The sequence below is a fragment of the Astatotilapia calliptera genome, chromosome 20, assembly GCF_964374335.1.
Source record: "Astatotilapia calliptera chromosome 20, fAstCal68.1, whole genome shotgun sequence".
Taxonomy (NCBI): Eukaryota; Metazoa; Chordata; class Actinopteri; order Cichliformes; family Cichlidae; genus Astatotilapia; species Astatotilapia calliptera.
Genome location: NC_137441.1, coordinates 37,070,037 through 37,092,283, shown reverse-complemented (window position 1 = coordinate 37,092,283; position 22,247 = coordinate 37,070,037). Strand labels below are relative to the sequence as shown.

Below are 22,247 nucleotides of genomic sequence, written 5' to 3'. Positions count from 1 at the left end.
AATAAATAATATCGACCGTCCAAAGCAACAAACTGGTGGTTAGCACTGTCGCCTCACAGCAAGAAGGTCCTGAGTTCAATTCCACCATCAGGCCGGGGTCTTTCTGAGTGGAGTTTGCATGTTCTCCCCGTGTTCACGTGGGTTCTCCCCGGGTACTCCGGCTTCCTCCCACAGTCCAAAGACATGCAGCTTGTGGAGATAGGTTAATCGAACAATCTAAATTGACCATAGGTGTAAATGTGAGTGCGACTGGTTGTCTGTCCCTGTGTGTTGGCCCTGCGACAGACTGGCGCCCTGTCCAGGGTGTACCTCTTGCCCTAGCTGGGATAGGCTCCAGCGCCCCCCGCGACCCTGAAAAGGATAAGCGGAAGCGAATGGATGGATAGTAAATATACGGTAAATGCTGAGAGTTAGTGAAAACATGTAACATTATTTTACTGATACTTGCACCACTTCTATCCCAAACAAATTCCTCTGGGGTTACATCAGAGCCATCCAGCATAAAAATCTGCCAAATCAAACATGCGGCGCCACCCGCTCTGGCGACTCCTCGTGAATAAGGAAGCAGCCAAAAGTACCTTTACTTGCACTGTGACACTCATAGCATTTCCAGTCCTGCTAATATTCTGGGCCACGCAGAGTTTTTGACAGAAGACTGTTCTGCATCATTTCCGGGATGGAGAGAAAGTCACAGTCATCCCCCTGAATCATCATCAGTCACACACATTAACATCTGTACTATAGCATTACACACATACACAAGTCTAAACAAACACAATGTTTTCAGCAACCAAACAGGTCTCATGTGTACATCACATTGCTTGCAACAGCCTTAGGGCAACATGTGCATTCCCTGGTGCATGCGCACACGAGCGCATACAAGCGCACAGCCAAACAAGAATACTCACAGACGTCTGTGAGCCTCTTCTGTCTCAGGTTTTATCATCACTAATATCCTCAAAGACACTGGATGGGTTCTCTGATATCACGTCTAAGCAACACTGTGGATGTTCTTGTATCTCACACACACACACACACACACACACACACACACACACACACACACACACACACACACACACACACACACACACACACACACACACACACACACCCTTTGTGTGACCTGTGACTTGCCTGTCTTATCTGCTGGAGCCTGAGGAAATGGAGCCAGACTGTCTCTGTCAGCCACCTCCCAGCTAAATATAGATCCTGGAGGAAAGTGCTCTACGCATTAAGACAACCATGACCACACAGAAAGCTGCTCGAAAGTGGCGCATCACTATGATTCATTTGGACTTTAAGCTCAAAGAAGAAGTAATATGACACATCTGGCCTGTGCAACTGGAACCCGTTGCTTCCTGTCGCATACACCTGCTTATGCTGATGAGCGCCGACAAACTCATCTATGCTAGTGTATGTATGCACACAGACACATGTGCCAAAAACTCCAAACAAATCCTGAGCTGCATAATGTAATACTTTTCCTCCAGCTGACAGTGACACGCTGCAACTTTACCCCACCAAAACAGATTACAGGGAGAGAGAAAGTAGCGTCTTTGAAGAGCCCACCTTTGTTAGCACACGCCATCCATTTTAGATTTTCTGCGAAGGCTGATTCTCGACCAATCAGGTAAGGAAATATACGGACCTGGGGAAAGAAAAGCAGATAGCTCCCATCATTCATTTTAATCATATTTGATAGGGGCCGCCATGGTACCATTCAGAAGATAACACTGTCAACGTCTGGCAAAAGACTCATTCTTTCTCATTTAGTGATTACCAAGTCTCCTAGTTGATGATTGCTTCCTGAAAGTTTATTGTGTTACCTTTAAATTTAAATGTTCAGTTCCAGCTATTTTTTTTATTCAAGAACCGAAAAATCAAGGATGAGCAAATGCAGGCGAGTGTTTTGAAAATCTGCAATTACAGTGATTACAAAAGATAAAACGCAAATTTTAATTTGAAAAAGCTTTATGTGCTCAGTACGGAGAATCTTCTTTACTCTTATGTGCCAAACCCATTTTTTCCCTGGCTCATTGGCTCCAGCAGCAGGTGAATTTGGCAGGTGCATGTATGAGAGTGTAAAGAGATTTGTTGCCAGATTGGACCAGATGCAAGCCTCTGGGGGCGCAGCTGCTGTGCCTATTGCATATGCATTTTCCACTGACTCCCTTAACCCCGACAGCATGTTTCTGTTTGTGTGTGTACATGTACTGTGTGTACTGCATATGAATGCACATGAGTGCGTAGACCTCTCAGAGTTTTAAACATGTATTTGATACAATTTTGGAACTCAGAAAGTCTGAAAATTGCAAAAATTTATGCAAAAATATCATTTATGTATAGATGCAATTGACTTTTCCTGGAATATGTATGCACTGCATTCTCTATTACATTGTTTTTAACTAAAAAAGTCTTTAAAATTAATACGTAAATTTACCACCTTGACCATGGACAGTTCTAAATAGTTTTTTTTCCAGATAATGTCAGTCTGTTGATAACGGTAATATGTTTCACTGAATAAGCATAGTTGTTTCATTCACCGCTCATTATCTAGACCACAATAATCCTCTATTCATCAAACTTCAGCCATTTGACTGACACTACCAAAGTGTTAGGAAAACACAACACAGCTGTTGTAATCAGAACAACGCCATGTAAGACTTTGATAAAGACGTGTCATGTAAGCTTTTCTTTGTGTGATTATGTGTTTCACTTCACTGAAAGCCAAACCGCAACAGACTAGTTATTAAATATGGACGAGGTTTACAGCTGAGTACGGTAAAACTGAGGTAGAAGAAGAAACTGTAGAACTTGAGCCACGACATGCAATCTTTAAGATAGTTGAGTGCACAAAGTTTACATGCAAGGAAAAAAATGCACATGCACGAAAGAACAGACACATCAGGATATAAATACTGCAAATTCATGCACACACATACAGTGTGCATAGACAGTGATATGGATGTAATTTCAGTTAGTACATGTATGAATATTTTACATATTTAGCATTTAACTTAATGACTGATTCTGTCCTCCAGAACATTCACACATTTTTTGAAAGAGTAAGTAAAGCAAGCAAAGGGGTTTGATGTTTCTGTTCAGTACTTAACAAAGTCTAAGACCTGCCAAAGTGCTACTTTGAAAAAAACGGGCCAATTTTACATATAGATCAACTCGATGATTTAACCTGAATCCAAATTTGCAACAAAGACAGACATGCAAACAGAAATGGTTTGTATACGGCCACTATTCAGTAAGCCTACATGTGTCTGAGCAGAAGATATTTGGTCAAAGAAGCTTTTCTGTTTGCAGTCTGTGTGGGCACTGCTCTTCTATTTTAATTCAGATACAGGATCTAACAAGCTTCATCAGCAAGTCTTACATATTGATTCACAGGCTTCTCCAAGGAATTCGTTTTTCCGGTCTAGTATTAGTTTTCAACTTGCAATGAGTTCGTCTCACAATTCAAATTGTGAGGCTGAGACACACTGAGACTGACACATGAGTGCTCATGGTATCACCAGTCTAGGTCACAAGAGAGCCTAAGGATTGTCCTTTCTAGGCTGTAGTGCTGAGTAATCTCCACTCTCCAGGCAGTTATGCTCAACCGCCTAGGAAAACGAGGCACAATGTTGGCAAATGCAGGGTGATGTTGCCTTGTGATGCACTGCCAAACGGTGGTGACAGATAGGGTATAGGCAGTGCACAAAGACAACTCAAAAGCTAGCACGGTCATTGTTGTGTGTAGGACAGCATATCAGTGTGTATATCATTTATACATGTGGCTCTCTGCGCAGCATCTTTCAATAGGCAGGGATACCTTGTTTCCACCTCTCGAGGAGTTTCTACAGCTATGTCTACGGCCACACTACAAGCTCCCACATTCAGTGCAGCCCTTTGCATCCAGTGGAAGTCTCCTAATAACAAATCATCTGATTCACTGCGCCTGACCTTTCAGTATATTGAAAAGGAAATAAGAGCAAAGGATACAAGACTGTGACGCACTAATTAAAAACAAAAACAACAAAAAAACGAATCTTGAAATGATTACAATACGTCATTGGATTCAATATAGTGCTATCAGCCTAGAGCAATATCAGCAAATACAAATTAATGGAATTTGTGCAGTCGGGCAGTCGACTCTTTTTTTAAGCGCATGTACACAGTGTTCAACTTTAACTGGCATTAATCTGTTCCAGCTTGGAACACCGTATTCAGTTTACATAATACACTGATGGCACATCCCAGGTTTCTGTCCCCGAGGGCCGTTCACCTGCCAAACAATTTGATCACAAATTAGCTGTCTGGGGATTTTACAACTCAGCAGGCTACAGGCTCAGGTAATAGATAGAGTTTGGCAACACTACAGACAGAAAATTGTCAGTGTTTTAAGTCAAGGGACTCGTGATTGTTCTAATCAATGCCGTCGGCTTTTTCCCTCATTTTTTGAAAGGCACTTCAAACAACGCTGAGATTTCCATCTCACAGTCCTGTATGGTCACAGGAAGTGCTGCATTGTGTTTAAAAGATTTGATTTGCTAGGAGAGTGGATAAGCATGTGTATGAGAGGGTATGTAAAGAGCATGTCGGTGTTTTGTATGGTTACGCTCATCCTACAGGTGTGGTTATGTGAATATTTGTGTGATGCTGGTTTTAGTAAGTCTTTAGTAAGTTTTGCTTCAAAAATGTGAAGGAAAAATAAGCTAACGTTTGAACATTAAGAGAAAATCACTTTGAAAATAATCGCTGCTGTAACAGGAAGAAATGTTTTAGACTTTTTATCACGGCTGTTTTTTTCTTATGGTAATCAACCCTTTATGATCTTTTTGTGTAACACATGCTGTCTGAATACAGACATTTATCATGTTTTTAGCATTCACACTTGCCAAAGCCTGTTTGTATAGTTGGTGCGATTCTCAACAGTGGTGAAGCTCTAAGATGGGTTGGAAGGAATCCATTAAAAAAACAGCAGTGGTGGGTGGAGGTGGGAGATTGGGGGTGGGGGGGGGACAGACTGAGGAGAGTGACAGAGACTGAAGACTTCTATTATCAGTGGGGCTTCTTCTAAATGGAACTATCTAGCAGCCTTGTCCCCTCTGCTCACTGATGTTCAGCCTTGAGCTGTCGGGGGGGGGAGAGCTTTCGGCAGTTTTAATACAGACTGTACCAGACATGCAGAAACACAATGTGCAAGTGTGGCACTAATAGTAACTAAAAGGCATCCATAATGATACACAGAAACATCTACTCAGAGTCAGTGTTAAAAATGACTAAAAATATGTCTTAACTGCCTAATGTCAAAGGCCTCTCCTCTCAACCTCAAAGCATTTAGGATTTACCTGAGGTAAAGGAACTGTTTGTGTCCTTTGAAGTCATATTCACTTTTACAGTATGTGTACTGTATACAGTGTGTGATAACAGTGAATATGTACTATTGCATTCGATACTTCAAACGTTTTCCTTTAGAGAGAAAAGACCTTAGAATAACCCTTTTTTGTCTCCTCCTCCATCTTTTCTGCCCTTCGGTTGCATTTCGTGACAGATCAGAAAGAACCACAGCAACACTGCAGGACAGCAGCAAAAGTGTGTTGTCTTTTTCAACGGGGCCGTTGCTTCAAAAAGATCCCACACTGGATCCACTCAATGCCCTCTGCTTGTCAAAAAGATTTACTGCACAAACAGAAAACCACACAGAAAAACTGTGATCTTAGTGGTCTTTTTAGACAGATTTACCAAGACACTGAACATTTCTCAAGCAACTGTATTTCTAATTTAGTTATTTACTAGCTGGGCCCACGTCCTCATTTTAGGTTTGACAGTGCTTTAGTAGGTGAATGCTTTGACATGAATTGAGCTGCGGTGTGGGAAAGGCCTCGAAGGGGACTGGCGACGGCGCCCAGGCCTGGCAGATCCCCGTGTGCTACATAGAAATGAAGAAGTTAGAAAACTGAGAACAAGGAGGGAGGGTGGGCACGTAAACGAGAATGAACAGCTTGCAGAACTGGGGGAACCTCTGTAGATGACAACCGGAAGGAGCGGGTTCGGAGGATTCCTGCTCCTGAAATCCCCATACATAATCTCCAAAATAATTTGGCATAACTAGAAGTCATTGCCCCAACCCTGTAGAACAGTGCTCTTCTCATTCTTTCTGTTGATTTATGTACACTACATTGCCAATTCACTCACCCATCTAAATGACTGAATTCAGGGGTTCCAGTCACTTCCATTGCTGCAGATAAATAAGATCAAGCAGGCATCCAGACTGCTTCTACAAATATTTGTGAAAGTCGCTCTCAGGAGTTCAGTGAATTCCAGGGTGGTACCGTGATAGGATGTCACCTGTTGTGAAATGTCCTCTACACTAAATATTACACAATCAGCTGTTAGTGGTATTATAACAAAGTGGAAACGATAGGGAACAACAGCAACTCAGCCATGAAGTGTTGGACCATGTGAACTGCTGGCGTGCATAGTGTGCAGAGGTCGGACACTTTCTAAAGAGTCGATCACTACAGACCTCCAAACGTGCGGAGTGACGAATCACACTTACAGAGAGACGGTCCTTGTCTGACCTCATTGAGCCAAGTGTAACGTTTGGCAGAGGCGGGATTATGATGCGGAGTTCAGCCTCTCAGAGTAAATCTTAGTGCTTCAGCATACCAAAACATTTTGAACAATTTCATGCTCCTAACTTTGTGGGAACAATTTGTGAGTTTGGTGTATGAGAACTTGGCCTGCAGAAGAGTCCTGACATCTTTAGGATGAATTGAGTGCAAACCTCAAAAATTCTCGAGGAAATCTTGTGGAAAACCTTCCTAGAATAGTTGAAGCTGTTGTAGCTGAAGCTGTTATGGGATAATATATCATATTTAACCGTGTGGATTAAGAATGGGATGTCAGTCAAGTTCATATGGATGTGAAGGCAGACGAGCAAATATGTCTGGCAGTACAGTGCACTTGAAAGCACATTAGATCTCAGGGGTTCCTTTTAACGTTGGGTCAGAAAGACTTGTGCTCTTCTCAACAGTGCGTTTAAGAAGTCATTCATAGCCACATGAGGGATTAGCCCACCTCTCTCCACTTCTCATCAAACACTGGTATACATGGTTACATGCTCATGACGTTGTGACCAAAGTATAATGGGAAACTGAGATGAGTTGCCCCGACTGTCTTGGAACATATTTGCAGAATAATATGATGTGTGTGCTTGTGTGTTCTGATACACTACCTTCCTCTCTGGCCAGTTATACTTGGCAAAGATGGCATCGTATGTATCCACTGCCCCATCTGTCACCAACATAATAGCCTGGCTACACTCACTGCCCCTCCCAGTCTCGTTGAACTAGACATCGGGAGACAGACAGACAGAGAAAGACAAAGAAGGAGAAAAACAGAGGGTTACTACGTGATGATCAAAGAACAAAAAGCTCTCATCCAGTCAAATGTAAATGTAACCAGTTCATTCATTAACACACAGTTCTTCCACTTCCTTCCCATTAGAGCTTATAATGTATCATCACAAGACTCTCCATGGACGCTAACTGTGTTGTAACAGTGAGTTAATGGAATTATAATAGCATGCCTTCAATACGCATGCATGAACGCAAGGTAGAAGGGCTACTGTGAGATAAAATTACAGCGAGGCATCACTATGCAGCATGTCAGGGTACACTTTAAAAGATACATGCTGTTGAAATACGGATATTTAGATTGTGTGTCTTTGTCTTTGTCCGGATGACTGTTTGATTAATTACATGTCCATAATTAGGAAATGTCAGATCAGTAACCTGAGTCATCGAGTGCCTTGTTTACTTGGATTTTGCATGAATCAGTTGATTTAGCTATTAATTACAACCCTAATTAATTTTATGCATAAAACTGATGTGTATGCGTGTTTGAAGAGTGCGTCTGTGTGCGTGTATGACCGCGATCGTGCATGAGTGCGTTACTTACGTCACTGAGGAGATTGAAAGCCTCAGTCAGAGCTATATCCAACATCCCGATGCCTTGAGCAAACAGCTTGTCGAGGTGTTCCCGGAAATGCTGGGGAAAAGGTTTTGAGAACATTACAATCTCACTGAAAAAAGCAGAGAACTAAAGTGACAAAACCACAAAAGGAGACAGAATTATAGGTCTTTATGAAGAAAAAACAAAGGCAGAGGCAAGAGATAGCTACAAAAGCAGGGGAACAAGATGCAGAGTTATTACTTTTCACTGTTCCTATCCTAGAAAATATTTTACTGAATTTGGTTTGCCATCATTTATGTGTGAAGAGTTTGCATCAATGGTCTAATGGGCTCTTCAATTCAGTCCTGAGCCAGTTTATCTGGCAAACTCCCCCCTTATACTGAAGTGAAATCTCACATACTGACTGAAAAAACCATAATGACCAGTTTCCCTTCTCTTGCTTTTAGCTCAACGTCATTTATTGCACCGGGTATGTGTGTATACATGCGTTTGTGTGTGTGTGCGCATCTGCTCACAGGCATGATTGCGTTACAAAGGATACATTATTTCTCCAGCAATTCATTGTCAGTTTAATGTTTTCAGCAACTGAACAGGTCTCATGTGCACATCTCATTACTTGTAACAGCCTTGGGGTAACAAATACATGGCGTATGCACACACACACACACACACACACACACACACACACACACACACACACACACACACACACACACACACACACACACACACACACACACACACAGTCCCCATTATCCAGTATAATCTATTTATAGATATTTAGATCCTGTAATTGCCATTTTGAACACTTCCTACTGAGATTTGCTAAATCCAGCAACTTTATAAAACCAATTCTCCATCCTGACCCGTTTACATATATCAGTTTTGCCATTGGTAATCGAGGCATGATAAGCCATGAATGCAACCAGGTTTCATGATTTAGAAACAGACTAAACCTACACCCCCTGCTCCCTTTTTTCTACCACTATCGTCATCTTTTCCTGTCTTTTGTTCCTTACTCATGGGAGGACCAAAGTCTCTTGGTACACAGTGGGGGGGTCATAAGAAACATAAGGCCATTTCAGAGCTTTGCCCTCTTGGGAGCAAGCACACACACCCACACACACACATATAATGCAAGTGCAATGTACAGATAAATGTGTATACAAAACCAACTTCTGCTGTTTCAATCGGCAAAAAGATAAGCTATCCATGGATGTGGATAAAAAAGGCTGTACCCTGGAGCATAGCAAACTTTACCTATTGCTTGCAAGTGTGCTTGTGAGCTAAGATTGAAGTGATTTTTCTCAGCACAGCGGGCCATGTTCAATTCCTGGCACAGCAGTGTACTAAAGTGGCAGATTGAAAATGTGTGTGTCAGTGTGAATGCAATGCTTAATGTTCCCAACCTTTTGTCTGCACCAAAAGGCTCAGAAATGTGCATTGCACATCAAACTTCTTCAATCCTTCAGACACCTTTGATTCTTAAAAGCGATCGTATCAGTGAAATGAAAGAAGCCAGGGTACAAGGACATTTTAATGATTAACCAAAATATCTCAATTTTGCAGCTTGCTAAGCCAAAGCTTTTGATTGCTATGATAAGTTATTTAAATCAACGTGAGGACAGATGCAAATCCGATACCTGCACAAAAAAGGGCCGTTGTTGAACAACGAAGAGCAATGCTTGAAGAAGCGAGTCAAACGGGTCTGTTTCAGAAATAAATCAACAGGCGCTGCTCAAAGCAATAGTTTGAAAGTTTTCTCTTACTAAACACAAGAAAAAAAGATTTCTGCTCACAAGAGTCATTTAAATCCTAAGTTCAGTCTGTTTCAGATAGCAAACAATCAGTGCTTCAGATTCCAGCGTAAGTCAAACATGTTTCTATTTGTACAAAGTCCAAAAGAGATGACGTTAGAGATCATCTCTTTAAAATATCTCTTTAGAGTAAAACTACTGCACATGTGAATGACAACAAGACATGAATGACCTCCACATATTTACACACCCGTTGACATGCATATGGACAAATAAATACTATTAATGTAGTCATATTCATGTGTGTCACATGAAAACTTAATGTGGGTTTTTGCCCCAACATTTCACGTTGGGCGTGAAAAAACATATTTTCGAACGTCAGATCAGAATGTTTAAATCTCCAGAGTGACGACTACTTCTTGCCCTCAGCTGAAACAGAAGACATTAGCCTTATCTACTGCTGCAGACTGCCTTCCCCTCTCAGCTGGCTGACTCAGGCAACAGTAAACTACATTCTGAAATTAAACACACAGTGCTAATCCATATGCATAAGTGTACACTCACTACAAAGTAAACAGAAACTAACTTAAACAAACCCACTACTTTCATGTAGTGCATGGAAGGCAGTCAGTGTATTTGCTAGAAAACAGCTGTGTCAAAAGACTTTGAGAATGTAAGAATAGAAGTCAACTGAATTTTTGAAACGAACCTTTAACGGTTTTAGGGGAGACCAGATTTTTGATGCAGTCTATGCTGCATAAATCAGAGTCTCAGAGATGACGAGGGGAATCATGCCTCAATAATAGCAGGAACTGCACCATGTTGACATTATTATGCAAACATAATGCACTCCAATGAATAAACACTGTACTTCTCTAGCACCGGACTCCTTCGCGCTAGTCTCACTACACCAATCTGATTAGCACATCACATACATAGCTTTAAGCAAGCCCATGGTCATTGTAAGTTTATGTTATATTTACAGTTAGAGTGCAGTTCTCATATTCTAGCTGTGCTGAAGTTCAGAGCATATTTATAAGACAGAGACCATTTCAGGTAACTTTGTAATTATGAATCTGAATAAGGAAAACTTGCATGTGAATTTTCTCAGAGGTCCTAACATGAACACGCTCCTTTTTGCTACGACTGGGAATCGAGAAATGGTTCTTGTAAGTAACCAGTATTTAAAATCCTTGGAATTGTTAGTCTGCCTGCCTATCAGTTCCACTTGCACTTGATGCCAGGTCTCTCTTGGAAATGAGATTTTTAATCTCAATGAGATTTTAAACCTGGATAAATAAAGGACTAATAACATGGATATGGACATTACTTTTATTTTTTTGCACAAAAGAACAAGAGCAAATTGGTTTGCAATAGGGCTGGGCCATATTATACCGTTCACGGTAATACCGGTATAATGTTAGGCAACGATAGGAAAATGAAATATCGCGATAGAATGGGAGTAAAACGCGCATGCGCAGTGCCTTTGTTTTCATACGCACATGGCCGATTGTTGAGTGAAACAGATGAACCAGAATTGGTTTGTAAAAATGGTGCAACTTCCGTGATGTGGAACTGGTTTGGTGTTTGTCCGTCAGATACACAACAAAGCACATTTTTTTGCAGAACATGCAAGCGGCCGTTGTTATTGTCATATTTGTCGGACTAAGATGCTCTTAAATCTGGGAGTAATCTGGGTCCTAAACTCCGTATCTTCAGGTCAAACAACACTGCAGCATCATTTAGAGTTAAAAACTGTCTAAATTCTTTCATCTTTAATAAAACGATCAGCATTGCTGCTTTACCAGGTGTAACTATAAAGTTTAACTTCCAGGCATCCATGAAAACAAAAGTTATTACATTTAACGGAGTTAGAAGTTAGCAGGAAGCTAGCGGAAGTTAGCTCGCTAGTTTCGCTAGTTACCTAAGCATGATATAGCATGTTCTGACGGAGAGATTTCTGAAAAAAATCAAACGTACAGCTCTGCTATCACTTCCAACATAAATGAAGACAGGAAACTAAACAGCAGTGACGTTTGTAGGGTTACTGAAGTTGGGCTAGCTGGTATATAATGATGTGCTACGTGATCGCTAGCGACACAGCTATGTTAGCATAACATAAACAGTGAAGCTGGAGGACGAACACTAACACTTTTCCACTTATAAAAGTTAACGTGAAGGTTCTTCATGGTTAGAGACAAATGCAATCGCATGGCAGGATGTTGTAAACGGACCAAACTTCAGTCAGGAGAACAACTGAGATAATCCATCCACAATACGAGGTTAGTCATTAATATACTGCAACAACATGGGAATAGAGCAGCTGCCAGAGAATTCAACATTAATGAATCAATGGTACAGAAGTGGAGGAAGCAAGAAGAATGAGTTTAATAAAGTTTGATTTATCTGACTGCTTTGTTTCGCTTAATGTGCCTTATAATCCTGTGCACCTTATGGTCCGAAAAATACGTACTGCACACTGCAGTTTAATGTTGCAAAGCACCTCTTTTTAACTTCAGTGGATATTATACATGGTTATGCTCAGGATATGTCAGCCCATTTCTACTGGAAATGCCTTTTGGTTAAACTTTCAGCAAGGAATTTGCATTTGCACTGTTACATTTTTATAAAGCTTTAATGTACATAAAAACCAGCTTCTTGTTTACGTGAAAATAAATGGAAGGTTGTCTTTTTGCGCTAGTAATGTTGTGGAGTTGTATTTTGTCTCGCATCAATTATATCGTCGGTTATATCGTTATCGCAAATTTTCAAATATATATCGTGATAAATATTTTTGGCCATGTCGCCCTGCTCTAGTTTGCAAGCTGCATCCAGGACAGAAACAACTGCAATATACTGCTAACATAACTTAGCTCTTTGCAAGCACTTGCACCCACAGCTAGCATGCTAACACTAAGCTAGCCAAGAACCCAGAGGCGCTAAAGCTGAGTGAATACAGACGCCTTCCCAGCAGCCGACCCTGAACTTCAACAGGTAATAAACTGATGAGCCTCAGTTTCGACCTTTTCATGGTTCTACATTAGAATCATTTTAAAGTATGTGTGCTGGTTTGCATCTTTGTTTTGTGTTGTCGGCTTTTTGTTCATACCTAAATAATATGATGGTATTAGTAATACATTACTTTTTTTGAGTAAGTACCCCAACACCGATCACAATAAAGAAGGGAAAGCTCTCTCCACAATACACAAACGTTAGAGCACACAGTATACAATTCATTTGCATGAATGTAATGTCTGTAAAATGCTGGTTAGAGATGGTGGTGACTCTCAAAGCGGAGCAATAAGAATGAGAATGAGAATCGATAAGAGCTCAATAAGGAATCAAACAGATAAGTGATATTGATAATTCCTATTGCTACCATCTCTCGCTCGGATTATAGAATATTAGAATATTTCCTATCGTTAGGACACACAAACGTCACCTCAAGACTAAAGTCCTCTTGACTCTAAAATTGCACTGAGCAAATTATAAGAGTAACTTCCAGCAGCTGAACTAAGAAATGACTGGAATAGTTGTTTTGGCCCTAAAGAAAAATAATAAAAGTCTCAGTCTATTTAGAAAGCGTTACACTTAAATCCTCAAACCAGGCTGGTGTAATTATGGACTCGGACCTGAATGTGTCTGTAACATTAGGAGATACTTACATCTTTATTGGTGACATCTGCTTGGACCAGAGTTCCATTCAGGCACGGTTCCACGTAGTGCAATTCCTCATTGTACTGGAGAATTACACAGGTACAAAGTATTAATGTTCATTACTTTGAACCCAGCATTCAAAAAGAGCTGTTTAATCTACCATGAAAAAAGCAGTGTGAAGATGCTAAAAACTTTACTCATCTGGGTAAAACTGCACATTACACTGCACAGAATAACCCTTATGATACCTGCCTACCATTCAATGCCTTAAAAACAGCTCAAATTAGACTAAGAAAGGCAGTGATAGTGCATTCTTCCAAAGCAAGTAACTTTGCCCTTTTCAGTTTATGTGCATATGTGTGTGTGTGAATATGTTTCTTTTAGTTTTACTTCTTTGGATGTGTAGACATTTTGCCCCACATATCCAAATCTCGCTGCATGAGCATACACATAATTTGTTCCACCTCTGCAAATACTTTAGACAAAATAATACTATTTCCATTTTAGAATGTGTGCAACACCGTAAAAGTGACACAGTAATAAATAACAAACAAAAAGAGGAAACACATAAGTCAAAATGACATATCCTTTTAGAGAGAGTCTGGGGAAACAATGTGTTTCTGCCTGATTGTCAAATCCTCTTTTTCTCTATTTTTCAAAAGAAGAGTTTTCAACATGATTAGGATATTAAATGATAATGAAAACTTTGCTCAGTGAGGAAAGCGACTGAAAGTGACTGTGGAAATGTTTTGATGTGAAATCACATCAGACACACACGCACGGTCATACACACACTTGCAGAGTTGCATCACGCTGAAATACGATAACAATATTTTAGGTGCCTGAGGCTGGATCCAATCACAACTGCCTCTTTTGCATTTTAAATCTCCATTCAGCTGACTGTTAATTGGTTGTGAGCATGACAGCAGAGAAAGCTGATTCGTTCCAGCATTTCCTCTGATCTGAGAAGGAAAGATGTGGGTCTCTGGGTTTTTTTTGTTTGTTTTTGTGAATACATTTGCGCACCTATCCGAGTCTAACAATGTTCTCGACTGTGCAGACTTACAGCGATGATGTTAAAAAAATCGTCATCTCCAAGAGTGTCCAGTATGGAGGAAACCGTCTGCCTGGCGATAGTCAGTCTCAGGCCTTTCATGCTGCCACTTACATCCACCAGGATCACCACGTCCTTTGGAGAGGTGGCAGCCTGGATGTACCATTTCCGGTTTCGACAGTCAAAAGCAATAACTCCATGCTCATCTGGCTTCCATTTGATCCCTTTAAGAATGCCACAAATCAAATAGATGCACAAAGAGATGCTAAAGTACTGGAGTACTAAGAAAAGTTACCTATCTAAGCTAAGTGATAAAAAAAAGGTGGGCCAAGAAGTCATTTCTTTAAGCAACCTTTGGGATTTTGTACCAAAACATACTCTTTCTCTATCACAGTTGAATGTATCGTTGCTTTAAAAATACATTTGCCCTCACAGTATCCTGCTATGTAGAAATTATTTTATATTAACCTCCTAAGACCCGAACAGGCATGCATTTTTCATTTCTCTTTGATATTTGGGCTGATTGGGACCTGATGAATGTAAAAACGAAGAATTACTAAAAAAAAATTTTTTTTATCTAGTTTTTGTTTCTGAGAAAAATCAGAGCCACTTATGAGGATATTCGTTTAAAATATCGATAGAACAGCAGCAGTATAATGTCCTCGTAAGTGGATATCAGGCCCATGTAGAGCAAAATTGAGTATTTTGGTCTAAATAACTCAAATAACTCAAAATGTGATGTCCACGTATGTGGACGCAGGTCCTAGGAGGTTAAAACATCTTTTTTTTTTAACTTATGTTGCACAATTGGCAGTCCCTTTAGCACCTTAGTGCAGAGTGACTGTTCTGACTAAAAACACTCCACAGAACACACTGCAGGGTATTTTCATGTTTTGTTTTGGGCTTTTTTCCAGTTGACAGAAAATATGATTTGATGGGTTATTTAAGCATAGAATTGATTAATGCAGTAATGACTTTGGGGGAACTGAGGTCAGATGCTTTCAGCGGACAGCTGAGGTATGATAACCGCGTAAAATTCAACAGGTAACACTGAACATTTAAAATTTTCTTTTTTTAAATTTACAGTTAAAAAAGTAAAAAGTTAAGAACAGAAAAGTAAAACACTTTCTGTGGATTTCATCATATTCAATGCTAAATATAACATCTATCCCCCTTTTTGATAATGCTTCTCCTATAAAAATATTTACGCCACCTCACCTGTGTCAAATGTTTTTATATTTTTTTCTTATTTTCTTTACACAGAGTCTAATCTCGGCAAACTTCCACTGTTCTGCATTTCTGCTCCCCTCTAGCTCATTGCTAACCTCCATTCTCCTGCTCTCAGTTACTGAACATTCCCATTTCTGCTTCATAAAGACGACTACTTAATTACAAAAACACAGACAGTCATCCCCAGATCACATCCATCCTTACAACAAACACACACTTACCTGGGTACTGCCTGAAAAAGCCTTTGGCACTGCCAAAGTACTGCCATATGAGTGATGGGTCTCTCTCAAAGTTATCCACAAACACTTTGTTCAAGGCCTCAGACCAGTACACTCCATTGACAATGGCGGAGTCTGAGTGAGAAAAATGGAGAGGCAGACAAACATTGAAGGGAGGAAAAAACGTTAAATATATATATATATATATATATATATATATATATATATATATATATATATATATATATATATATACATATTTATTTATTTATTTGCAGTCTAGGAGGTTGGAGCATATATTCTCTGGTGCCTGCTCATTCAGTCATATCATATCACACGCTGCACGTCCACAGGCTGCTACCAGGCATTATTCATTTCAGAGAGATTCAAGAAAAGCAGTTAGCAGAAAAACAGAGTGAAAAATGAGAGAAGAGAAACAATATTAAAAGGATGAAAAAGAGGCAGGATAGAGGAGACTGCTGAATTTTAACCCATAAAAAGTACAATAATTATATATAGTCATGGTAAAAAGAAAGTACACCTCTTTTCAAGTTTTATGTATCAGGACATTAAAAAACTCTAAGCAGGTCTTACAAGAAAGGTGAGTACAACCACAGATGAACAGCAAAATGCTATTATTTATTTAACAAAAAGTCCAAATGTAGAAGCAGTGTGTAAACGGAAGTAAACTCCATAATTCTGTAGAGCCACGGTCAGCAGGCGTAACTCAACTGAATTGTTTTCTGTCTGACTTTCTCACATTGTTGTGGAGCAAGTTTGTCTCACTCTTCTTTACAACGTTGCTTCAGTTCATTAAGATTTGTAGGCAATGGTTCTTGCACAGCTCTTTTAAGGTCCCACTAGAGCATTTCAGTGAAGCTGAATACTCGACTTTGACTTGTCACCTCTTTTCTTTTTTCATTCTGTTGTAGATTTGCTGCTGCGCTTGTGTCCTGGTGTGTGACCCAGTTTCAGCCAAGCTTTAATTGTCAGACAGGCAGCAACACTTTAGTATAGAGTGTTTATACTTTAGTATGACCTTGATACACAGGAGTTCATGGCTGACTCAATGACTGCAAAGTGACCAGTTTCTGTGATTGCAAAAAAGGGCCAAAGCTTAACTTCTCTGTCGCCCTGTTTTACAGCTGGTGTGAGATGTTTATGTTGACATGCTGTGTTTGACACTTGTCTTGTCTGAACATTGTTCCAGACGTCTTGTGGTCTGTTCAGATGCACACTGGCCATCTAAGCTGTGCTGCAATGTTCTTTTCAGAGAGAAGAGGCTTTCTCCTGGCAGCCCTTCAAAACAACTCACTCCTTTTCTGTCCATTCTGTCTCTAACTTTAACATTTAACACGCTAACTGATGCCTGCAGAGTCTGAGGGGTGTTTTGCGGTTTTTCTGAACATTGAACGACCTGACCTTGGGGTGAATTTGCCTGGACCTCCACTCCTGGGAAAACTGCCTTCAACATTTTCCACTTGTGAATAAGCTTTCTCGTAGTTGGATGATGGATTTAATATGTTTTGGAAATGGTCTTGTAACCCTTTTCAGGCTGATGCGGAGCATTCAGCATTGCTGATGACTTTCCTTTTTGGCATTATGTTCACACAACCCCGAATGCTCTGGAAATGTCAAAATACAAGTTTACATTTTTGCAACACATTTAGATTCATCTATAAGCTGCCACAGCCTCTGCTTTATAGAGGTGCTCACACTTGGTAGTCAAATGCATCTGATTAGCCTCACTTGGCTGCTCCTCTTAATTCCTATGGACATAGTGAGGGTATACTTAGTCTTTCACACACTGCTCCTCAATCTTTGTCTTAATATTTGTTAAATAAATAATGACATGGTGTAATATGTCCTGTTTTGCAGTTATTCTGAGGTTGCTGGGGACCAGACGATTTGATGTTATGTTGATGTGTAAAACCTTACTGCTATTATTTAACATTTATCTTTTCAAAATAACTTTTTTTAATACATTTGCAGTAATTTACAAACCAGTAGTTACTGCATCCTGAATTTATGCTTACAGTTATAGGCTTAGTGATATCTATTCTATAAATATCATGTTACAATTAAACTCAAAAGAAAAAATGACCAATTTAAGACAACATAAGGGTTACTATATTGGTGCCAATAGATAGACAGACAAACAGAGACAGCTATGAACTTCAAGCTAAATATTGCATCAAGCTGCTAAAACTGGAAATGTGGGCTTATTCATTGCACGTCTTCCACAATAACCATGTGCAGCTATACACTGCATACATTATGTGCAATAGTATTTGCTTATAATTCTGTCCAAATGGCAAATCCAATTACTAAACCTTCTTCTCAATTTGCAGGCTGAGAGCGTTATGAATGTACTGGTTAGAGACCAGACAGACAAGCTTATTATAGCTGGTTATTACTTGGTTCAGAAGCGGGGCGAGGAAGATGGGAGCAGAACAGGATGCACAGACAGACAGACACAAGTGTGTGGCAGGACAGACACAAAATATACCCTTTAGACTGCAATAAAAAAGACAGGAAGGCAGCTAGAAAGAGCTAGAAAATTACTGGGAGACAGACAGACAAGTACCTAATGGACAAAGAGAAAGAAAAGCAGATAACAGATTCCCCATCATTGTCTATGCTGCCAGCATTGTTCTGCTGTCAACAGTCATGCCAATAAGCCATGATTGAATTATTCCTCTGGAAGCTAGCACACTAAAGCCCTCTCTTGATAGTAAACACCCATCCACCTCTATGAAGTGGAGTTGAGAGGAGGCTGGATTTGATCCAGCCCATATTTACACAACAATAGTCACTTCTGGTGCAGTTTGAGTGTCTATTACAATCTCAGCTCATGATGAGGAAGGAAGTATGGGCTCTACTTCCCCATTAGCTGTCATTTAAATTCATCTCAGCTAATGCACTCCACTTCAGTCTAAGAAGCTGCCACGATCATTACAGCATTGTACACTATATATACATGTTCATGTGCACAAATATTACTTTTATTATCCTGAATCACACGATTCAGGTTATTGTCATCATTCATGTTATTAGGTTACGTCCACTGATCAAGGAGGAAAGCTAAATATCACGAGTAAGAAACCATGAAGGGAGAGAATTGGAAAAGCATTTGCTCTGTGTATGTATGAATATACGTACTGGATTTACATACGTGGACTGTTGTGACCCCCTTTAAATGTGTGCATAGGTTTACTTTTCCATGTCACGTTTCTGTCATTCAGCATCATAAAAATGACTGTGTGAGATATATTTTTGAAAGATGGATGTTTGAAAGTGGCGAGCTCCTTTTGCGATTAATTTCTGGAGAGGGGGAGAGCTCTCTGCTGCCATGGACCTAAACTGCGATTCATCACAGCTGATGCCAAACAATTTATGAAGTACAGAGGCTACAAACAGCTCTTCAGCAGCATTACGAACAGGTTGAGATGACTGCGATTGACTGTGTGGGAAAAACTGCTTTTTCATCCCAGAACTTTGCTCAGAATCATTATCAATTTAATATACTGAAGAAAAGATTATTGAAAGATTACCTTCAGATTTTAGTAAGATTGTTAGACTGCCTGCTAAAGATTTTTTAAAAGTTCTAAAAACTTGCATTACAATGACCCGAAACACTGCGCAGTGCAATAGCATCAGATGACCCTTCAAACCTTAGATTTGCTACTAAAACTGGCCTTCTTGGATCATTTTTCATCCTCTCAGCTGCACCTGTAGCCCAAACCTGCCCTGATATAGCACCTTGTGTTTTCCAGCACAGGGCTATTTTCTGTCTGAACACCTGCGAGCCCCCTTTCTGTAAGATCGTGGTACTTGTAAAAAAATATAGTGCTAGCTAGCATCCTGTAACATTAAACATAAAAAGTGCAAATCCAGCATTAAAGACATGCACATGCAATTGTCACAAAATTAAAATTTATTGCAAAAATGGTTGCAAATGCTTTAAATAATTGTACACATACATTTTCTTACTCTAAGGACATATAAAAGAGACGTAAATGTCTTTTAACAGAAAAGTGAGGCTTGAAATCTTGAAAAGCTCCCTGAAGTTCCAGCTAATAAGCTGAAGTTATTGCTACTCACGAACAAATCTCGCAAAAGTAAAATCTTTAAAGCTGCGTGTGTGTATTAGCTTGTATGAATGTGTGTGTGTAACTCTACTCATTTGCCTGTGAATCAAATCAAAATTACTTTTGCTCTCGCTGTATCAGCCTACAAGCCTGCCAACCCCAGCTCCTAGCACTTTCATTCATTTCATTTCATTCATTCACCTCCTGTCACTCTCACTTCCTTCCTCTCTTTTTTCCACCTAGCTGCAATTAATCTGTTGCTCAGACCTTCCATCAGTCTGACTTAACCTACTTTCTTTCTCATTTACGTCTCCCTCTTCCCTTCTCGCTCTCGCCCTATAATTTCTTTGCCTCTGTTAGCTTGGTTAAGTTGACATGACATTCACGCTGTCCGCTGAGCCTTGTACAAGGCCATGACTTCTCGAGTTGTGGTAGTGGAAGTCTAATTATTTAACTGCTAATTAAGTCAGTGTGTGGCAGGGATGATCCAAATAGTTAAAGTTAATGAATTCAAATCTGCCTCCGGACATGCGCATCAGCTCACACACCAACTGTGTCTCTGATTCCACATTTTTAGACCAGTGTTTTTAGTCGTTTCTGTGACACAACAACAACAAGAAAAGTGATCTCAACATGTAGATTAACTGCTGAACTATAAAAACATGGTGTCTGTGAAGGTTCTCAGTCATCCAGGTCATCGTAGTCAAAGGAGCTTGCAAAGAAAAGCGTCTGGACTTGCCATGTTTTTGTCCACTAGGTTTATATCTGGGACTCTCCACCATTTGACCTTAGAACTGAAGAAGCTTCTCGGATGAGAGGTGAAACGTCTTCAAGCAACTTAAAGAAGTCCAGACGCTTTTCTTTGCAAGCTCCTTTGACTATAAAAACATGGGTTTCATCCACATACCACAGCTTGTTCTGATGTTAGGACCACAGGTGTGAGAGTAGGTAGGGGCGAAAAACCTAGTATCTCAAATTGTAAAACAACACTGATGTCTGAAATGCTCCAGGCCATTACTGATTGGTCAGATACAATTGTGTCACTGTCACATAACCTGATCTTTGCTGATTGGCTGGGAGAAATCCATGTGGTTCTACACCCTGAGTCATGGGGAGGCCAATTTTGATGTCCATTTAGTTGCCACATATCTTTTCTCACCCATTTAAGGGTTAAACCAAGCCAGTATTGTGCACATGCATTTTGAAGCACTTTTACTTTACATTGGGGGTCGTGAACGTACCTTTGTTGTACATGTTGGTGGGGACTTGCACCACGCTGAGGTTGAGGTTGACTGACAAGTTGTTAAAATGGTCATTGGGTTGCAGGATAAATTCCCCTCCCAGCTCTACACTGTTCCCCTCCTCATCCACCTCATTGATCAGCACTGCATTAAAGTATTCATACTAGAAAGAGACAGAAAGAGAGAGAAACAGACATAAAACAAGGCACACACACAACATAACATACACAACACAGCTAAACAGTCCCTGAAGCTGCCACACAGAGTCGATATTGCGTACTGTGGTAACCTGAATCCTTGGATGATCCCAGACGTGCATGTTGTTACAGTGGAAAGCTGCTGAGTGGACAGATCTCTCCTCAAACCTCTGAACACTCCCTTTCTAGCTAGATGTTCTGGCTCTGGTGTATTTTTAGTACTGCGCATACTGGGGAGACTATTAATAAATCATAAAGCTGGATAAATATAGAGCACATGACTCCCAGCATCCCAAAGGCTCTTAAGTCTGAGATGCCATGCAGGGCAATGCCTGCAAAGGCTACAGTTAAAGCAGAACAAAAGACAACAATCAGATGAACACAGTGAAGCAAGCGAAAAACATCTCAGTGTTTACATGGAAATAAACTATACAGACACATACAGAGGAACAAAAAGCTGAAAGCAGCATGTTTAAATGTTCTTCATGACTTGACACTATTTTTGATATAAAAACAGTCTTTAGTTGTGAAACTGTGCCCAAATAAAACAAATGTCATCCATCCTCTTCCTCTTATCCTTTTCAGGATTGTTTACAAGTGTGGCCAAAAACTCCCAAGTGATGCCACATTGATTTTGACATTCAAACCACCACCCCTACATTTAATTTAAACAAAATACAGTTTTCTTCAAAATGATTACAAATATGTGGGTCCTAACAAGTGCTTTTAAGCTCTGCTTAATTTCTTTCTTACTTGAATTGAAACATCTACATCCTTTACTTTGTGTTTATTCTCAGCAGCAGCAGCAACACTCCCCTGGGCAGGTGT

General features: G+C 40.1%; 1 protein-coding gene across 4 annotated transcripts in view; it reads right to left on the bottom strand.

Annotated features, from left to right (window-relative positions):
* Positions 1–22,247, bottom strand: part of cacna2d3a (calcium channel, voltage-dependent, alpha 2/delta subunit 3a) — a 150,344-nt gene that overhangs the window by 44,823 nt on the left and 83,274 nt on the right. For all 4 annotated transcript variants that reach the window (XM_080295138.1, XM_026155216.2, XM_026155217.2 and 1 more), the window contains 7 exons: positions 21,223–21,385; positions 15,894–16,025; positions 14,455–14,666; positions 13,397–13,471; positions 7,960–8,049; positions 7,235–7,348; positions 1,573–1,651 (listed from right to left, as the gene is read on the bottom strand). In XM_080295138.1, coding sequence (XP_080151264.1) covers positions 1,573–1,651; positions 7,235–7,348; positions 7,960–8,049; positions 13,397–13,471; positions 14,455–14,666; positions 15,894–16,025; positions 21,223–21,385 — 865 coding nt within the window. The remainder of the gene's footprint in view (positions 1–1,572; positions 1,652–7,234; positions 7,349–7,959; positions 8,050–13,396; positions 13,472–14,454; positions 14,667–15,893; positions 16,026–21,222; positions 21,386–22,247) is intronic.